The following is a 21,343-nucleotide window of genomic DNA, read 5'->3' on the forward strand; positions in this document are numbered from 1 at the left end:
AAAATGTATAAAAAGCAGTAGAGGATTCACAAAATATGACATACATATCTTGAGAGAGATTCTAAAAGTAAGTGTGACTTATTACAGCTCAGAGATCGTGAAAGAAGGATGCAGGATACAATTTAAATTGGATACTGAAAGAGCAGTTGAAATTCTTTCACATGTTGAACCATGAACAGGAGATTCTTTTTTCAACAATTTTGCAAAAAAACTGCAAGAACCAAGAGGAGCAGAGCTGAAGATTCTGGGAGAAATAGCAGATACTTAAAAGCATAGAGGGAAAGTAATTATTGAAAAACTGATCATAATTTATAACCAGAGACAATGGGAACTGCAGATGCTGGAGAATTCCAAGATAATAAAATGTGAGGCTGGATGAACACAGCAGGCCAAGCAGCATCTCAGGAGCACAAAAGCTGACGTTTTGGGCCTAGACCCTTCATCAGATATAACCAGACTTGTTCACACTTATACAGAAAGGTGTATGGAGTTGAATCTATTTCTTCCTTGCTGTGTGTTTAAAAAAATGTTAAAAGTTGTCCAGGGAACTTCAGAGCAGAATTTCTTAAGTTATGTATGGTATTATCAAAACCAAAATCAGTATATCACATTGCACGAAGACGGGATGAGAGAAATATGCTTACACGCACCGAGAAAAGTTCCATGTGTTTTATTTCCAAAGGTGAAGAAAACAGTCGGTGATCAGCCATGGAATATTTCACCCATAATAGAGCCTACAATTTGATACTCAACATGGTTGAATCCAAAACAGATATATGTTGTCTCTCATAACTTAAAGCTGTCAAGAGAGACGTCCATTCTCTGGTATTAGGGATGAGAGTTTATCAACATTAGGGAAGTGCTCAATATTCTCTAAAATGGTCACAATTAGAGCAGATTTTGACAAATACCATTAGACAAGTAGTCCAAGCTTCTCACTACTTGGATAACATCATTTAGAAGATTCTATTTTAACAGGTTAGCCTTTGAAATAACATCAGCAGCAGAGATCATTCAAAGAAAAATGTCAAATGTTTTAGAGGCATACATAGAGTTGCTTGCCAGATGCGTGATGCATGGCAATGTTTCTGTAAACCCTGAGAGAGATTTCACTCATATGAACGTTTCTCTAACATTTGCTGTTTACCACTGTGAGATTAACCATGTACCGTTGTAACCATGTATGTTGTAATGCCATTTAAAAAGGGTACAGGCAGATATCATGGCACTGAAATTAGGCATCTGAAAATCAAGGTTTGTAAATAGAATGGTATGGCTTATCAAAATGTTGCATTTACACAGCAAAATAACTTTCATGCCAAAGCCATGCAGGACAGCTTCAGAATAGGATAAATGTTACACATAGGTGCACACAGTTGGCTGTCAATGCATAGCACAAGGAATAAAATATTATTTTGAATACTCACTTAGCCCTGTATTTGAGAGGACACTAGGAATACACCAGATGGCACTCTTAGAGCATTTCTACAAAGTGGAGTTGGAATGTAGCAAGTGAGGCTGTTATGATGTAATGAATGAGGCCAGAAGAACTCTGCAAGACACCTGTGGTGATGCCTGATTACAGCGTCAGAATCATATACAAAGAACTATTCGAGCAACCTATGCCCTAAAATTGCTTTGCCTTCAATATGGAACCATGTAAACATGTAAAAGTGTAAGACAAAATGATGTTGGGTATTAGAATTCAGACGTACACTTTCTATATTGGGAAAAAGTTCTATTCTTTGCTATTCTTAACAAAACCTGAAACACCATTATACTCAGTTGTAAACTTTTATTACAAATGTCAGAAAAAAAGGTTTTAAATGCTTTATAATTTAAAATAACATTGGACTTTGTGTCAAAAGATCAATTCAGCCAATGTTACAACCTCAGATCTAGGATTTTCTGATAGTTGAGCTCAACAGCTTAGCACCTTTTCTTTGCTTGGCCACCAAACATTATCAAATTTAAGTATACAGAGTAGGGTAGCACAAAAATTGATCGGATATTGTTTCACTACAGAAGGTGGCATGAGATTGTACCATAATGTGCTAGTACATTAGTAATATTTAATGTAATCCTATTTGTTTCTCTGACAATGATGACATTTAAAAGTCAATATAGATTTTTCTGTGGTGTTTATTCTGGAAATATTTGATTTCAGTTAAAGCAGTTGGCTTACTGTCTCTATATGAAACCAAAGTAAAACAAAAAATCACTTCTGAATAATAATTATAGAAGTTAAATGATAAATAGTTTCTAGCAGGAACTATTCTTCACCACATACACTTCACTCCTACTTAGGCCTTGAATTCTTCTTATCAATTTTAGTGTTCTTGATCATTCTATCATGTGTGGCTTCACATTAGTGCCAAAATGTAACATTGCATTGCTAAACAGCACAGTTGTTCAATCTTTCATGTGCAATTCAATGAAAGATAAATAGATGAATTACAAAAGGTTGTTTTATGTAATTAATGTTACCTGTCACACGTAGTTTGTCAACCCCGATGGCAATTTCACTTTCATCTGCAGAAAACAGTACCTTCTTGCCATCCTGTGCTTTCACTTCAAATTTTCTGCACTGGGCCTCCACAGAATTAGAACCTGGAATTAGACAAGACAAAAAAAAACATTTTATGGCAAGTTCTTCACTAGCTGATAATTATAAGACAAAGTAAAACCACTTCAACTTTTTCTGTAACAGGTTTTTATTTTGTGTTTCACTCATGGAGTTAAAAATAATAAACTTTTAGAATTGAGGTTATGATATGTTCTGAATCTCTAATTTGACTTGTTATGCAATTTACTAGATACATTAATTAATGTTACATAGCATCATGCTCACTATTCTTCCCTTAATGCACAATGAATTTCAACCAGCTTTAATATTATGTTACTGGAACAGAATACAATACACTGTCAGCCAAATAAGCATAAGAATAGGCCATATTTCCTCAATTAGCCTCAGACTCAACGCTCCTTTGCAACTATTGCTGTGTGCCTAAAACAGAATGAAAAGTACCAAAGCTCCATGAGTACCTTGAAGAGTTTTTTATTTTTAAAGAAGGTTATTCTAAATTAACTAATAATTCTTGTACTACTTGGCCAACTCACTATTCACAGTGGCTAATAACTGCTTTTGGGTATCACATTTTCCTCAGCTCCAAAGGCAGACAGTTCTTAGTTCCCCATTCCCCAATGTCAGATATTGAAATTCAAGTCAGCATAACAGTTTACATTAATATTTTTTAAAAAAGGCTGACGGAGGTGCCAATTTTAAGATGAGACAATAAATCGAGGCCTCCTCCACTGTCTCAGGTGGACGTAATGGAGACAAAATGACTCCATTATGAACTGGAGCAGGGGGTGTTTTATTTATTTCCCTGACCAATAAACATAATATATTGATCAACAACATGAAAAAAAAATCACGTTGCTGCTGTGAGAGCCTGCAGTGCTCAAATTAGCTGTAATGTTTCTGACATTACAACAGTTTCTACACTTCAAAAAGTACTTAGTTGGATGTGGAGCACTTCAGGGTGACTGGTAGTGGTAAAAGGCGCTATTTAAATGTAAGTCTTTTGTTGTACAATTTCATATGGTTGCTTCATTTTCAATTTTACTGTTTCCCCCTACCATTTTTTTCCATTCAAATAATACCAATTCGATTATTTATTTTCTTTTACGTGCTGGCAAAATTATACGACAAATTATTACTTACATCTATAATATAATATGAATGATTCACTTTCTACACTTACTTTGTGTAGTTTTATAACTGGATCAAGGTAATTCAAGGTACCCTGTAAAGTCAATCCAGCAAAAACCAATTTTATAGTATTTATGTAGAAGCATTCCAACAGTTATCAGTTTATAAGAAGGTGAAATCAGCTTATCTTAAGAGGTGTTAGCATGAGACTGGTGGCAGGGATTACCACATACTGATAGTTAGACAAAAAAAATTGTATATTGAATTTGGAACACTTCTACTGAGTCTTCAGCCCGTAACACAAAACAACTATGCAATTTTAATTCAGGGAAGCACTTTGCAGGAAAGTACATAGATCTTTTTTCTGAGTAGAATGCAGCTGTCTGACCTTGCTATTTCATCTTTGCCACTGAGTGTTGCATTCAATTTAGATGGATTCAATTAATTGGTTGAAAACTCATATCCACATATCGCAAACAATGGAGAAGCATAATATTGACTAACGAAACTTCCCTCAAGTTAAACTTTAATGAAGGCAATCTTTTAAAATCTTATCTCCAAAACTTTTCTTTTGAAAGTGATGATTGAATACTGCTGGGAAGAATATTGTATTTAACAAAATATGCTTTCATGGTTGATGTAAAATTAAATGCTAAAAATACTTTAATTGTTCCAAAATCTGGAAAAAGCCACATGTTATGAAAGTTCCAGATCAGATCTATAACACAGAGTACAGTAAGAAAATGTTGAAACATTAATTTTTAAAAAAACCAAATCACAGAATTGTTATAGCACCCATTCAGACCATGATGGCCACATAGCATCATTACCTAATAATATCCTGCTTTGTCCCCATATACTTGGTCAATATTTCTATCCAAATAATCACCTAATGCCCTCTTGCATGCCTCAATTGAACCTATTCCTGACACACTTCCAGGCAATGTATCCATTCTCTAATTACTCATTGAGTGAAAAAGTTTTCTTTTCACACATCAGCCTTATTTGTTTTGCACATCACTTTAAAGATGTGCCCTCTTGTTCTTGTTCATTTACAAACAGGAACAGCTTCATCCCACACCAACTCTGTCCAGCCCACTCATGATTTTGGAAAGCTCTGTCAAATCTCCTCTCAGCCTTCTCTCGAAGAGAACATTCCTCATATCTTCAATCTATCTTTGTAACTAAAGTTTTTTATTCCTGGAGTCATTCTAGTAAATCACTTCTGCAATTTAACATAGAACATAGAACAGTACAGCACAGTACAGGCCCTTCGGCCCACAATGTTATGCCAACCTATTATCCTACTGAGATCAATCTACCCTGCATGCCCTACGTTTTACTATCCTCCATGTGCCTATCCAAGAGTCGCTTAAAAGTCTCTAAAGTGCCTGACTCCACTACCACTGCCGGCAGTGCATTCCACACGCTCACCACTCTCTGTGTAAAGAACCTACCTTTGACATCTCCCGTATACCTTCCTTCAATCACCTTAAAATTATGTCCCCTCGTAATAGTCATTTCCACCCTGGGATAAAGTTTCTGACTATCCACTTTATCTATGCCTTTTATGCCTTTCTCCAATACATTCACAGCTTTCCTATAATATGGCACCCAGATCTGAACAATGTAGGTCAGTTGAGGTCTAACAAGTTTCTGACACAAGTCCAACATCACCTCCTTTCTCGTGTATTCTGCGTCAGCAATAATAAAGCTAAGGACACTGTCGACTTTATTAACTGCTCTTCCCACTTGAACTGCCACCTTTAATTATTGGTGCACATACACACCCAGGTATCCACTATTTTATGTTATCTTTCAATGTTCTACTAACCAAAATGCATCACCAGAACATGTCTCCACATTGAACCTTTATCTGCGATATCCATTTACTCTATCAACTTGTCAATGTCCTTTTGGGATTCCAAAATGACTTTTGCCACAGAACTTGTGACTCAGGCTCGTAGAAGATGGCTGCCCAGGGTCTTTGTTTTCACCGAGAGACTTGCTATTACAAAGACCAGGCACAGTATAATTCTGCATCCTGAATATTGCTTTCAATCCAATTGCTAAGGAGCTGAGACAACAAAGTGTGGAGCTGGATGAACACAGCAGGCCAAGCAGCATCTCAGGAGCACAAAAGCTGACGTTTTGGGCCTAGACCCTTCCCGAAACGTCAGCTTTTGTGCTCCTGAGATACTGCTTGGCCTGCTGTGTTCATCCAGCTTCACACTTTGTTATCTTGGATTCTCCAGCATCTGCAGTTCCCATTATCTCTGTTAAAGAGCTGAATTAGGTTTGGAGTGTTTCAACACAGTCACTCAAGATAACAAATCCACGGCACAAAATTGACCACAGTACTCAGACACATATATATTCTGGTACTCCTATTTCATTCTTGATTAATTCACAATGTTGTGAAACAAATCAGTTACGTAAATACACAACTTAAAGAGATTAAATAGCTCAGTCATGTATTCCAGCCAGTGAAGAATATTAATAAACAATTCTCACAACCTTGTCAGTAATTCCCTAAAAATATGCTGAATGATTGTGTACGTATAGAAAAAAAACTCTGCTGTTCTTAACTGAGAATAGCTGTCATTTGAGAAACCAATTCACCAACAATATTGAAGTTACAAGGTTTCTCAGGAAAAGCATAATCAAATGCTGCATTATGAAAATTAAGAAAAAAAATTGAACTACAATAAATAATTATCCCAAGAAGCATTGATTTATTTGCAAGGATCAAATCATGTTAGCATTTTGTGAATCATTCAAGAAGTTTCCATTTGTAGATAGATATTGTTGTAGAAGTTCTGACCAGAGTGGATGATGGTCATCAGCAATGTTTTTCACAGCAGTCCCAAAATCCTCACATTGTCTGTGCACAAATCAGCCCCATAAGTAATCATACATGTGATATTGCACAAAATGTTTTTTTAAAAATTCATTTGTGGGACATGGGTGTCGCTGGCTGGCCAGCATTTCTTGCCCACCCCAAGTGGCACTTGAGAATGTGGTGGTGAGCTGCCTTCTTAAACTGCTGAAGTCCTCCTGCTGTAGGTTGACCCACATGCTATTAGGGAGGGAATTCCTGAATTTTAACCCAGTGAAAATGAAGGAAGGTGATATATCTCCAAGTCGGAATGGTGACTGACTTGGATCTGGTGGTGTTCCCGTATGACTGCTGCCCTTGTCCTTCCTGGTGGAAGTGGTTGTGGATTTGGAAGGTGCTGTGTGAGGATCTTTTGTGAATTTCTGCAGTGCACCTTGTTGATAGTACACACTGCTGCTACTGAGCATCAGTGGTGGAGGGAATAGATGCTTGTGGATGTAATGCTAATCAAGCGGGCTGCTTTGTCCTGGATGGTGTTAAGCTTCTTGAGTGTTTTTGGGGCTGCATTGATCCAGGCAAGTAGGGAGTATTACATCACACTCCTGACTTGTGCCTTGTAGATGGTGGGCAGGCTTTGAGGAGTCAGGAGGTGAGTTACTTGCCACAGTATTCTTAGTCTCTGACCTGCTCTTGCAGCCACTGTGTTTATGTGGTGAGTCAAGTTGAGTCTCTGGTCAATGGTAATCCCCAGGATGTTGATAGTGGGGGTTTCACTGATGGTAACACCATTGAATGTCAAAGGATGATGGTTAAATTGTCTCTTATTGGTGATGGTCATAGCCTGGCATTTGTGTACTGTGAATGTTACTGGCCACTTATCAGCTCAAGCCTGGATATTGTCCAGATCTTGTTGCATTTGAACATGTACTGGTTCATTATCTGGGGAGTCACAAATGGTGCTGAACATTGTACAATCATCAGCGAACATGCCCACTTCTGACTTTATGATGGAGGGAATGTCATTGATGAAGCAGCTGAAGACGGTTGCGCCTATGACACAATCCTGAGAAACGCTTACAGAGACGTCCTGGAGCTGAGATGATTGACCTCCCACAACCACGACCATCTTTCTATGTGTCAGGTATGACTTCAACCACCGAAGACTTTGTCCCTGGTACCCATTGATTCCAGTTTTGCTGGGGCTTCTTGATGCCACACTCGGTCAAATGTTGCTGTCACTCTCACCTCACCTCTGGAATTCAGCTCTTTTGTCCATGTTTAACCCAAGCTGTAATGAGGTCAGCAGCTGACTGGCATGGTGGAACCCAAACTGGGCGTCACTGAGCAGGTTATTGCTGAGCAGATGTTGCTTGATAACACTGTTGACGAACCTTCCATCACTTTACTGATGATTGAAAGAAGGCTGCTGGGGTGCTAATTGGCCCGGTTGGATTTATCCTACTTTTTGTGAACAGGATATACTTGGGCAATTTTCCACATTGTTGGGTAGATACCAGCATTGTAACTGTACGGGAACAGCTTGGCTCGGGGAGAGGCAGGTTCTGAAGCTCAAGTCTTCAGTACCATTGCTGGAATTTTGTCAGGGCCTGTAGCCTTTGAAGTATCTAGTGTCTACAATTGTTTCTTGATATCATGTGGAATGAATCAAACTGGATGAATTCTGGTATCTGTAACATTGGGGACCACTTGAGGAGGCAGAAATAGGCACTTCTGCCTGAAGTTTGCTGTGAAAGCTTCAGCCTTATCTTTTGCACAAATGTGCTGGGCCCTTCCATCATTGAGGATGGGGACATTTGTGGAGCCTCCTCCTCCAGTGAGTTATTTAATTGTCCACCACCATTCACGACTGGATGTGGCAGGATTGCAGAGCTTAGATCTGATGGTTGGTTGTGGGATCACTTAGCTCTGTCTATCACTTGCTGCTTTCGCTGTTTGGCATGCAAGTAATCCTGTTTAGTGGTTTCAGCAGGTTGATACCTCATCTTCAGGTATGCCTAGTGCTGCTCCTGGCATGCACTTCTGCACTCTCCATTGAATCAGGTTGATCCCTTGGCTTGATGTTAATGTTTGAGGAAGGGATATCCCGGGCCATTACAGATTGTGCTGGAATACAATTCTGCTGCTGTTGATGGCCCACAGCACTTCATGGATGCCCAGTCTTGAGTTGCGAGATCTGCGCAAAATCAGTCCTATTTAGCACAGAGATAGTGTCACACAACACTTTGGAACTTATTCTCAATGTGAAGGCAGGACTTGTCCCCACAAGGACTGTGTGATGGTCACTCTTATCGATACTGACATGGCAACAGATATAGAGGCAGGATATTGAGGTTTCCAAGTAGTTAGCAAACATTATTGTGATTTTTCTTGATATCACCGTTGGATTTCTGAACATACACCTTTAGGCCTTTCCGTAAATATGCCGTCTTTAAAATGTAACAATTTACTTCATATTGTTTCTCCATATCTTTTTCTTTCAGAAATGCATCACTACATTTCTGAGCATTAAATTTCATCTTCTTTGTGGTGCATCTATATCTCAACTATCTTTTTCAAGCCTGGTACTATGTTCCTTTAGGTTTTCTACATTTTGTGCATGTTTTACTTGAAAAGTGCTTGGATCTTCACCCAATTTGATAATGTTATAAGGAATTGGGCGAGGAAAGACAAAACAGCTTGGGTTCTAAAAGGAGACAGGCCTACCATGGAGATATTGTCATAATTTTAGTAACAACATCCGCATACCAAAGTAACCTGTACTTAGTTGTTATCACACAGTAAACTGCAGATCAAGATCCGTTTCTGGTTTGACCACCTCGTGATTCTCCTGCACCACACTAGAGAAAACAGTCTGTGTAGATATCCACATAAAAAAGGAGATGATGTCAGTGTATCTTCGTCATGGTTATGTTATTGCAGAGATTACAGACTAGACATTCAGTGTATCTTTAGGACAGTGACAGTACAACACAATGTATGATATCCCAGTGTAAGGTACCTAATTCGCCTTCAGTCAGACTCTCCGTGCAGTGGGGCCAGCATAGTGTATTCAGTCAGTCAGTAATGTCACTGCAATATACGTAACATCAGCAAACATAGAACCCAGGTTATGTGTAAATCTGTGATCAGGGTCAGAAATCCTGCATCGGACTCTGATCCAATTAAAAATTGCCTACCTTCAGGTGTCTCCTTTACTAGAGATACCTCCATCAGGACATACTTTTACAGAACTGTCTAAGAAGCTAACAGTAGAGAAAAATGTCATGGAAACCATATCTTCCCTTACAGCTGTCAATGAGTATGGTTCTTATAGATCCGTACAGTATGGAAGCAGAACCTTAGGCCCACCATGTATCTGTCAATTAACAAACACCAAACGACACTAATTCTGTTTAGCTGCATTTGGTCCATTTGCCTACTTTGCCCTGGCATTTTAAATCCTCATCTACTTATTAAATGTTGTGAGAATACCTGCCTGCTCCACCCTCTCAGGCAGCATGTTCTATATTTTTACCACCTTCTGGTTGAAAAGAAATCTTTCACAGATCCACTGAAAAGCTTCTCACCTTAAACATATGCATCAGGTCTAGTACACACCTGTAATTGCGAAGAGATTCTCAGGATCCACTTTATCAATGCATCTCATAATTTTGTATCCCTCAATCAGATTCCCCCTCAGCCTCCTTTGTTCAAATGAAAACAAACCCAGTTTATCTAGTCTCTCCTCATGGCTGAGACTGTTCACCTCAGGCAAAGCCCTGGTGAATCTGTGATTTAAAAGTCCAGCAACACAAACATTAGCATTTTTCCTATCTATCTGTGCCAGATCCTTTATCAACGCATTGAATTTTGACCTCTTCTTGTTGAGTACCTTTGCTTCATTTTCCATATCTTTTTCCATAATTACACCAAATGTTCCATTAAATATGTTAATTATATAACATTCTATTATGTCTTAAATTCATTTAAAATAAAACTTGATTTGAAAGGCCCTGTGATTCTTCCTGTACACTTGGACTTAATGCAGTAAAATTTTAACTGGATGGTGCAATGGATCAAATGTTCGCCTGAGGAACTGGTTTTTGAATGCAACACATGTTGTTGGGATAAAGCATCATCTCTTCAGCAGCCATGTGTGAAGTGAGTTGGCAATCTTCATACAGCTTCCAACAGGCACAGGCCCATAACACTTCACTGTCCACTATTTCACACTAATTGATGTACTTGCTTATGGCGATTGCAGGCAATGCTTCCTTTAAGATTTCCTTGTTGTATTTAGTATTTTTTAAAAAATGTAGCTTCCTTTAATTTGCTTGACTATGAACACAAGTTATTCAACACAATGAAAGTTGCAAAGATGCTCCCAGTTTTCCTGGTGGAGTGGGAGTCTTGATGGATGAACCCAGAAAGGAAGAGACCACAACAAAGAGGGGAAGAGCATGGGGTTGGGTGCTGAGCATGGATAAGGAGTTTTCGAGGATGATACTGCCACTTCCCCTGTCGCCCAGGCAGAGTAAACTGCTATTTGATGGAATTGGCTATTGTGTTTCCTACATTGTAATAATGATTGCACTTCAAAAGTATTGTATTGGCTGTAAAACATTAAGATGTTCATTGGTCACAAAAGTTACCGTATGAATGCCATTTGCCTGTTTCCTTATAACTCCTTCGTAACAAAGGAGATTGTTTAGAGGTTATCATTCTGTAAACCTTGGCATCATAAACTTGGCGATTACTGTTTCATATAACTTTGTTTCTTGTTTGCCTCAACCAGCTATTTTAGTTGTCCTTGCTTGATAATTCAACAGTGACAGCAAATGAAATCAAGTGCCATAAACTAGTGACATTTTTGATCTTTACTAAATAGCAAAATGAAATGGTCTACAGTTTGCGAGCAGTCTCTTTATTGCATCTTTGTGTAAAATCTAATTAATAATTCATTTTTGTTCAGCTTCTCTTAAGTGATTTCTCATAGGAAATCCATAAGTAATAGCTCACTGAGATAACTGTTTTATTAGAAGCAATTCTGTGCACAGTGGTGGAATGAAAATGTTAATCAGCATTTACCAAAAATCGGGAATGAAGTGCAGTTTAATAATGGCTTACAATCTGTGACAACGCAATGCAGGATGCATTATCAAATGATTGTTTCTTATAGCTATGTCCTATCAGAGCAGCGTCAAATGCAGTCTTCCAAACCATGTAAACTTTCAAATAAAGCAATGCAGACATTGTTGAATTAAAAATTTGGCTCAATACAGTTATTGTCAATATTAAATATAAAAGCCTCATTACAATCTACATAAGTGTTTAATCTCTTCAGACTACACTACATTAAATGAATGCCAAAAAGTAATAATAACTCAAAATTGAGCAGTTACTTTTCATTTACAAATCTTGAACTGTAGGCCAAGGTCTTGTTGATCATGCAACCAGCTGTGCAATGTTATTAATTCAATGCTTTCATTCTTTAAATAGAATTACTTTGATACCTCACTCTCAGAGTAACCACCTGCATCTGCAGTGATAAGAAAGATAATTGATGTTACCATCAGGAAATGGAAAAGCTTCCCTTTAATCTGAACAGGGTGCCCAACTTTAAACAAGTCATGCTCTGTTTGGAATGTGGTATTCATTTTAAAGAATGCCAGTATGACAATCATCAAGTACATACTTATAACTCCAAATATTTTCAATAACTTCTGAATAGCTTTTCATTTAGACTTTACAAAATGGAAGCAGTAAAAATGTTGCTAAGCTCAGAAATACGCCTTTAATATTTAACTGCTGCATTCAAGGTATCCTGATTTTCAAAGGCTCTTTTTAGTAGAAGTTCCACATGACAATTAGATGCCGAGCAGGAATTTCACTCCCCAGTTGAGTTTTCACCAGCTGCTTGTTCCTTTTTGAAACTTGAGTATTTGAGCTTCTTGCCTCACCAGAGCCAACATAAAATGAGTTCAGGGAACGTGAAGTGAAGAGGTAACAGAGGTGTGCATGCAGAATTGGGATACCGTGGAGTCAGGGAGTATAATTGTTTGTCTTGGATCCACAGGGTCATTATCAACATTACCTCCTCCGAAATGTACTTGTTTCGTGGTTATTGCTTGGCAGTGGCTGCAGATGGTAGGCCACTCTCCGTGAGGTATAACCCCTGTTTAGATCGTGACTGGAATTTCAAGTTGGGGATCTTTCAGACACCTTTAGAAACAGATATTATTCCTTGAAACTGATGTTGATTTCAACTCTTTGATATTCTAAAATAGGTGAGACAATGTCTAATGTCAACTCCATAGTAGTGGAGCTGAAAAGACCTTTGTACAAAAGGACAAACAGCATCACATCATTCAACACTACACGCCAAAATGAGGCCTGTGCAAAATTGTGCATATATAAAAAAAACAAAGCTTTTCTGACACAGAACAATGTCAACATTATATTATAAAGAAAGTAGCAAACAATAGAAATGAAAAAGAACGATTTGCCAGTAACATAATACCCTTTGTGGTGGCTGAATGAAAGCAATGGAGAAAAAGATTTCCACGTGTCAGCCTGTTTTATCTCCAACCTCACTGAGCTAGCATTTAATGAAAAGACTGCCAAATAATAGGAAATTGCATTGTGTAATAGATACTAATTCCTTGACCAAAGTACGCTCCATAATTGCCTGGAGCAAGAAGCTGCAAGATTTGTGGTCTTCAAAGGATGTGGTGCTGGAAATTGATATAGATGAAGGAACTGTGGGCATTCTGGCTAAGTTTACAGATGATACAAAGATAGGAGGAGGGACAGGTAGTATTGAGGAGGTGGGGAAGCTGCAGGAGGATTTGGACAGGTCAGGAGAGTGGGCAAAGAAGTGGCAGATGGAGTATGACATGGGTATGTGTGAGGTCATGCACTTTAGTAAGAAGAATAGAAGCATGGACTATTTTCTAAATGAGGAGAAAATTCAGAAGTCTGAAGTGCAAAGAGATTTGAGAGTTCTAGTCCAGGATTCTCTCAAGGTAACCTTGCAGGTTGAGTTAGTAGTCAGGAATGTAAATGCAATGTTGGCATTTATTTTGAGAGGACTTGAATGTAAAAGCAGGGATGTATTACTGAGGCTTTATAAGGCTCTGGTCAGGCCACCTGTGGAGTATTGTGTGCAGTTTTGGGCCCCATATCTCAGGAAGAATGTATTGGCCCTGGAGCGGGTTCAGAGGAAGTTCTCAAGAATGGTCCCAGGAATGAGAAACTTAACATATGAGGAATGTTTGAGGGCTATGGGACTATACTCATTGGAGTTTAGAAGGATGGGAGGTGGGGTCTAACTGAAACTTACATAACACTGAATGGCCAAGACAAAGTGGATGTAGGGAAGATGCTTCCATTGGTAGGAGAGACTTGAACCCAAGGGCACAGCCTTAGAGTAAAGGGAAGACCTTTTAGAACGGAGGTGAGGAGAAACTTCTTCAGCCAGAGAGTGGTGAGTCTACGGAATTCACTGCCACAGAAGGCTGTGGAGGCCAGCTCACTGAGTATATTTAAGACTGAGACAGATAGGTTCTTGATTATCAAGGGGATCAAGGGCTATGGGGAGAAAGTGGGAGAATGGGGTTGAAGAACTTATTAGCCATGATTGAATGGTGGAACAGACTCGATGAGCCGAATGGGCTAATTTCAGCTCCTATATTTTATGGTCTATTGGAAATAATAAAACTCATAGTTATCGTTCTAGAAGTCATATATTTTTAGGGGACCTAACCATGTCAACAAACTAAAAAAGTAACCAAAGATAACACGGTGTGAACCTGGATGAACACAGCAGGCCAATTAGCATCAGAGGAGCAGGAAAGTTTGACGCTTCGGATCGGGACCCTTCTTCGGAAAATTTTTTTCAGAAGATTCTCAGCTGCCAGTTGTGAAATGTCAACTATGCAGGGGAGGCAGTGGCCTAGTGGTAATCTCACTGGACTGTTAATCTAAAGACCCAGGCAACTTTCTGGGAAAACAGGATCGAATCCTGCCACAGCAGATGGAAGAATTTGAAGTCCAAAAAAGAAATCTGGAATTAAGAGTTTAATGATGACCATGAATCCATTGCCTAATGTCGGAAAAATCCATCTGGTTCGGTAATGTCCTATAGGGAAGGAAACTGCCACCCTTACCCAGTCTGGCCCACGTGTGATTCTAGACCCAGAGCAATGTGGTTGATACTGAACAGACCTCTGGGCAATTAGAGATGGGCAAGAAATGCTGCCTAGCCAGAGACACCCTCATCCTGTGAATGAGTAAAGGAAAAAAGAAAGTCTGATCAGGGATTGCCAGCATGGCTTTGTCAGAAGAAGGTTATGCCTCATAGATCCGGTAAAATTTTTTGAGCAGATGACCAAGTATTTAGGTCAGAGTAGGACCATTGATGAGGTCGATGTGGATTTTAGTAAGGCCTTTGACGAGGTCCCACATTGGAAACTGATAAATAAGGCAAATATTCATGGGTGCAGGGTAACTTGGTGAGATGGACCCAAAACTGGCTTAAAGACAGGGGACAAAGGGTGGAGGTAGAAGGTTGTTTGGGTAACTGGATGACTGTGTGCAGTGACGTACCTCAGCAATCAGTGCTAGATCCCTTATTGTTTGTAATCGATACATAAACAATATGAATGAGAGAGCTCGGGCATGATAATTCAATTGCAGATGACACAAAGATTGGCTGGATGATTGACAGTGGGGAGAAAAGTGTTAGGTTGCAGGAGAAATGAATGGATTGGTCAGATGAGCAGATTCATGGCAGATTGAATTTAACCCTGGAAAATATGAGATGATGCACTTTGGAAGGAATAAAAAGCGACTGGGTGCACAATGAATGACAAGACAACAGTAAGCTCAGAGGAAGAGCGGAATCTTAAGATGCTTCTCCATAGATCCCTGAAAAGGAGCGGGAGGGAATAATAGAGTAGTGAAGAAGGCAGAATAGATACCTGTCCTTATCTGCCATGATGGAGATTAAAACAAAAGGGATGTTATGTTGATGCTGTGCAGAACTTTGGTTTGGCCACAGATGGGATACTTTTGCAGTTGTGGTCACTGCACTATAGGAAGGATATGATTGCACTGGAGGGGGTGCAAAGGAGATTTGCCAGGATTTTACTTGGGATGAAGCATTTCAGCTATAAAGAGAGGCTGGATAAGTTCAGGTTGTTTTCTTTGAAGAAGTTTGACAAGAGATCTGATCGAGTTTTATAAGGTTGAGGGGCATGTATGGGGTGAATAGAAATCAGTTGTAAGAATAACAAGCGGGCATAATTTAATATGAAGGTCAGGATACTTAGAGGTGATGTGAGGAAAAATATTTTCACCTAGCGGGTAACACAGTGTGGAGCTGGAGGAACTTAGCAGGCCAGGTAGCATCAGAAGAGCAGGAAAGCTGATGTTTCGGGTCTTCTGAAGAAGGGTCCCAGCCCAAATCATCAGCTTTCCCATTCCTGTGATGCTGTCTGGCCTGCTGTTTTCCTCCAGCTCCACACTGTATTATCTCAGACTCCAGCATTGGCAGTTCTTACTATCCCTGAGTGAGTTATTCACCCAGCAGGTGGTGGGGGATGCGTAATTTACTGCCCAGGAGAGTAATTGAGGTGGAAAACCTAACAACCTTTGAAAAGTTATTATCTTGGAATCTCCAGCATCTGCAGTTCCCATTATCTCTGAACCTTTGAAAAGTACTTGGATGAAGTGTTGTAACTCTCAAGGCTATGCGTCTACTGTGAGAAAGTAGGACTAATGCCGGTGGTAATAAAATGTGAGGCTGGATGAACACAGTAGGCCAAGCAGCATCTCAGGAGCACAAAAGCTGACGTTTCGGGCCTAGACCCTTCATCAGAGAGGGGGATGGGGGGAGGGAACTGGAATAAATAGGGAGAGAGGGGGAGGCGGACCGAAGATGGAGAGTAAAGAAGATAGGTGGAGAGAGTGTAGGTGGGGAGGTAGGGAGGGGATAGGTCAGTCCAGGGAAGACGGACAGGTCAAGGAGGTGGGATGAGGTTAGTAGGTAGCGGGGGGTGCGGCTTGGGGTGGGAGGAAGGGATGGGTGAGAGGAAGAACCGGTTGGGGAGGCAGAGACCGGTTGGACTGGTTTTGGGATGCAGTGGGTGGGGGGGAAGAGCTGGGCTGGTTGTGTGGTGGTAATGTATTTTGGGGCACAGGCATGGTGGGTTAAAAAGCCTCAAAGTTGTAGGCTGCATTTTATTTGCTTCTTTCTTTTGGTAACTGGATCTCTCACAGCTCTAAAAACCAATATGTTTTCAGTCCGATAGTATCAATGTGGACTTCACAAGCTTCAAAATCTCCCCTCCACCTACCGCATCCCAAAACCAGCCCAGTATGATTCTATGAATCTATGATGGAGGTGGGGGGAATTCTATCATTTTCAAGGGCTCTTTGCCAAATAACCTGGTATCTGAAGAAGGAGGTGGTGTTGGGGAGTGTGCGGTATTAAATGCACATTAGGATATCAAAGTGGAGCAGCTGAAAATATGAGATAACAAGGTGTACAGCTGGATGAACACAGCAGGCCAAGCGGCATCAGAGGAACAGGAAGGCTGAAGTTTCGAGCCTAGACCCTTCTTCAGAAATGGGGGAGGGGAAGGGGGTTCTGAAATAAATGGGGGGGAGGGGGAGGTGGATAGAAGATGGCTAGAGGAGAAGATAGGTGGAGAGGAGACAGAGAGGTGAAAGAGGTGGGGATGGAGCCATTAAAGGTGAGTGTAGGTTGGGGAGTTAGGGAGGGGATAGGTCAGTCTAGGGAGGACGGACAAGTCAAGGGGCCGTGATGAGGCTAGTATGTCGGAAATGGGGGTGGGGCTTGTGGTGGGAGGAGGGGATAGGTGGAAGGAAGGACAGCCTTATAGAGGTGGAGACAAGCTGGGCTGGTTTTAGGGTGCGGTAGGGGGAGGGAGATTTTGAAGCTTGTGAAGTCTACATTGATACCATTGGGCTGAAAATATATTGGCGTTTAGAGCTGTGAGAGATCCAGTTACCAAAATAAAGAAGTAAATAAATACAGCCTACAACTTTGGATTTCTACGTGAGTGAAAATGGCCACCATTTTTCTACTCTCTACTGCTGTGGGAGTAAAAGGAGGAAGAAGACAGAATTAGACATTCTTTTTCATTCTTAGTACCACATGTATGAAATAGCTGTCGAAAAGTTGATTAGAAAACGTAAACATTTATGTTTTAGCCCTGCTATTGGTGCTGATAAAAGAATACTACAAGGTGTATTGCAACATAACGAGCAGAAAAGCCAGGTAGCCGAGATTTTGAAGGTTCTGAGAATAGAATTTAATGCAAATATTTTGTTTGATGTTTAATAATTTACACCTTGGCCCTTTTGTATGCAGTATACTTTTGAAATAGCTTTTGAATTTTCCTTATCAGTTTGTTGTTGTGGGTTGAATGGTTTTAATGTTTATTATTCGCATAGTTAAAGAAGTGGTGAGGTAGATGGAAAAAATAATTGACGCGCAGGGGTTTGCATAACTGTACTGTGAACAAGAAGGTTAAAAGTTGTCTTGTACAATCAACACTTTCCTGCTATTTCTGGTGCCCAGCTGTTGTACCATACAATCGTCTTCTGTTTCTTCCCCACATTTAACCAAGTGCTCCTTGTCAAATACTGAGTATTCCTTTCCCACTGCTTCTTCCCTGTGTCACCCTCTTTCGATTGCAAAGTTGTACAGGATGCAGCATGGTGCTATAATCTAAGGATCTCAAATATGCCAGGGTGCTGGTGGAGGAAGATACATCAGGGGTGTTTAAGGGGCTTTTAGATCAACACATGAATTTGCAAGAAATGGAGAGATATGGACCAAGGGAAGGCAGACTGGATTCATTTAATTTGGCGTTATGTTTGACATAACATCATGGGTTGAAAGGCCCATTCCTGTGCTGTACTGTTGTGTGATCTACGTTCTATCATAATTCAGTTAAAAATATCAACGAACGCCCTAGTTTTATGCTTCTCTTTGTACCCCAGCTATTTAAGGACAGTTACAGAAATGGTTGTGGCCCTCAGCCCTCACAGTCATCTTTTTGTATTCTCCAATGAATGGAATCGTGAGGTGAAAATTGACTGGGGAAAGATAAAAGAATTATGCCAGTTTCTGTTCTTAGCACAAACCTTAATGATGTTGTTGTGGTGATCACAGATCAGCTACACAATCACAGAATGAAACTGTTTCATATGAACTCCGATTTCTAGTTGCTGATCCGATTCCTCAATGGAGTATTTATAATGAAATATTCCCTTCTGTATAAGTAAAGGAACCACCACAATAAAACCTGTGTCCTTTTCGTTTTCGTTGCTCTTGTCAATCCATTAGCAAGGCACTGTGTTTGTTGCTCAAAGAGGATAGGTTGCACTTTAGACGGTAGATTTACATTTGGGTTTTAGTGTCAAGGGTACTCAAGTACAAGATGCAAGAGTACAGTGAAAGTGTACAATGTCACAACGTATGACACCATATTAGGTACAAATTCTCAGGAAGCAAAATAGAAGAATAAATAAATAAGTGTAAGAAGTTCACCACTATGGTCTTCTTAGAATAAAAGTAGAAAAATAAAGAAGTAAAGTTAAAAAGCCAAACATTACTGTCTTTTCTTAAGCCATCAGCCCTGCAGATGCTTCAAGCTGGGCTTTCCCCAAGAGGGCTCACTCTCCCCTACACTGGGCTAAGTCCTGCCTGTCATTAAAAGACATCTTTGTGCCAATCTCCATCGGGCACGCCACCCTTCACTGCCACTCACAAGGCCTGGGCCCTGATCGCTGCTGCCACAGTCCTTTACCATCAAACACTTCTGCTGCCGTACTTTATTGCCCGGCGGCCGCCTCACCGCTGTCACCACTTGGGCTCATGCTAGGCCGCAGATGCTGCCATGTTTTGTTGCCAAGTTAGCAGCCTCGCTGCAGTGTCCCGCAGAACCTGGTACACCTCTGGACATTGATGAAGCGACGCCGCTGACCACGATGAGCCACCTTGTGGCTATCTGTCAACCCTCCCCAGGTGCAGCTGTCACCACCGTTCAAGCTCCCTCCAGAAGGTAAATAATGAAAGAAAAGAAAGAACTTAAAGAAAGAAAGCAAAAAGCAAGAAAGGAAGAAAGCAAGAAGTAAGAAAAGCAGTCAGAGAGGACAATCTTTGCTGCAGACATCTCCTCTGCTGCCAACTTGCCTGTTCCCTGGCCATTGCTAAGGCAGTTATGAACTTTAGGCTGTGAATTACGGGAATATACCCTCGTACAACTTTGGAATGAGTTGAGCCACCAAGCTTAAAATCCATGGGAATTTTAGAAGCTGCAGCAGTCAGAAAATATTTTTGCAGTTGGCTCCAGAGGTCAATGACAGCCTGTTAGAGGAAACACAGCCTCTTCATGCATTGCTTTTCAGATAGGTTCATGAAGCTCAGTCGCAGCTTATTGATCCTGTGGGCTGGGTTAGATCTTTTTTGTGTGGTCACCCTCACACGTGTTATCTCCTGCCTAGTGCAGTTGCTGACAGAAACAGGCCATTTGACCCACCTTTTCAATCTCCCCTATCCCTGTAACCCTGCATTGCCCATTGCTAATCCAACTAATCTGCATATCCCTGGACACTGTAGGCAATTTAGCACAGCCAATGTACATAATCTACGCATCTTTGGAGTGTGCAGGTAACAAGAGCATCTGGAGAAAACCTACGCAGATACGGGGAGAATGTACAAATTCCACACAGACTGTCACCTGAGGAATTGAACCTGGGTCCCAGTGCTAATCACTGAGTCACCATTTTGCCCAATCTTGGCAGCAGTGCAACCTGATGCAACTACTATTACTGTTCCTCTTCTTCTTCACGAAACAAAATCAAAGGAGCAACAATGGTTTCTATCTTAGGTTTTGAATGCTTACTCAGAATGTGTGAGCTAAACTACATTCAGAAGGAAACAATTTCTAAGCCACATTATAAAACCACAAAAATAGACATATCTCTATGATTTGGGTGCCAATGGGCGAGTGCCCTTTTAGATATTTCTAGAAAACAGGACTGGAAACCTCCATCTGAGAAGGTTTACCTCAGTCGGTTTGATGCTAAGTGGGACAATTTGAGCTAAAACAACACTGGAACTGAATGATATGGGGCACCCTGATTCTCATGCATGTATGAATATCTCTCCTGGTCTGTCCTCCCACACAAACTGATCTCTTGGCCTTCCTCATTGTCAATGAGCAGGTAATTTTTAAATCCTCTCTTATCTGTCAAGAGGTAATATTCAGGCTGTATTGTAAAGCTGAGAGGAGAATATAACATTGAGTTTCAGACTCCAGTTGGAGGAAGTTGAACTCTAAAGCTTGTCTCCTTCAAAATAAACTCATTAATGTGATTTCTTTGGTTCCACTGTTTCCTTCACTCAATGACATATTGATCCAAAGGCCGAGTACAGGAATGAGATTTGTTCCAGCATTTGACCTTTAGCTTAAATCATCTGATTAATGCTGCACTGTTGCACATTGATTATTGTGGTATTCTACACATAAATAAGACATAGAAACAGCAAAAGAACACAAACAATGATTCACCAGATCTCCAGTTCTATTTTGTAGTATTTGGAATTGGAGGCAATATTGCAAGGTTGTATTAATTTCCTAACCTAATTGCCTTGACAGCATTTAGAGTGAGCTATAGAGCATGAGACTGGAATCAAATGAAAAGCAGATGAGGTCAGAATGGTAGCTGTATGCTATGAAGGACATTAGTGA

At 40.3% G+C, this 21,343-nt stretch overlaps 1 protein-coding gene across 3 annotated transcripts in view; it reads right to left on the reverse strand.

Moving 5' to 3' along the window:
- LOC125459071 (zeta-sarcoglycan) overlaps nt 1–21,343 on the reverse strand; it is a 986,421-nt gene that overhangs the window by 83,025 nt on the left and 882,053 nt on the right. For all 3 annotated transcript variants that reach the window (XM_048545022.2, XM_048545013.2, XM_059647939.1), the window contains one exon: nt 2,488–2,610. In XM_048545022.2, coding sequence (XP_048400979.1) covers nt 2,488–2,610 — 123 coding nt within the window. The remainder of the gene's footprint in view (nt 1–2,487; nt 2,611–21,343) is intronic.

This window comes from Stegostoma tigrinum, chromosome 1, assembly GCF_030684315.1.
Source record: "Stegostoma tigrinum isolate sSteTig4 chromosome 1, sSteTig4.hap1, whole genome shotgun sequence".
In the NCBI taxonomy this organism is placed as follows: Eukaryota; Metazoa; Chordata; class Chondrichthyes; order Orectolobiformes; family Stegostomatidae; genus Stegostoma; species Stegostoma tigrinum.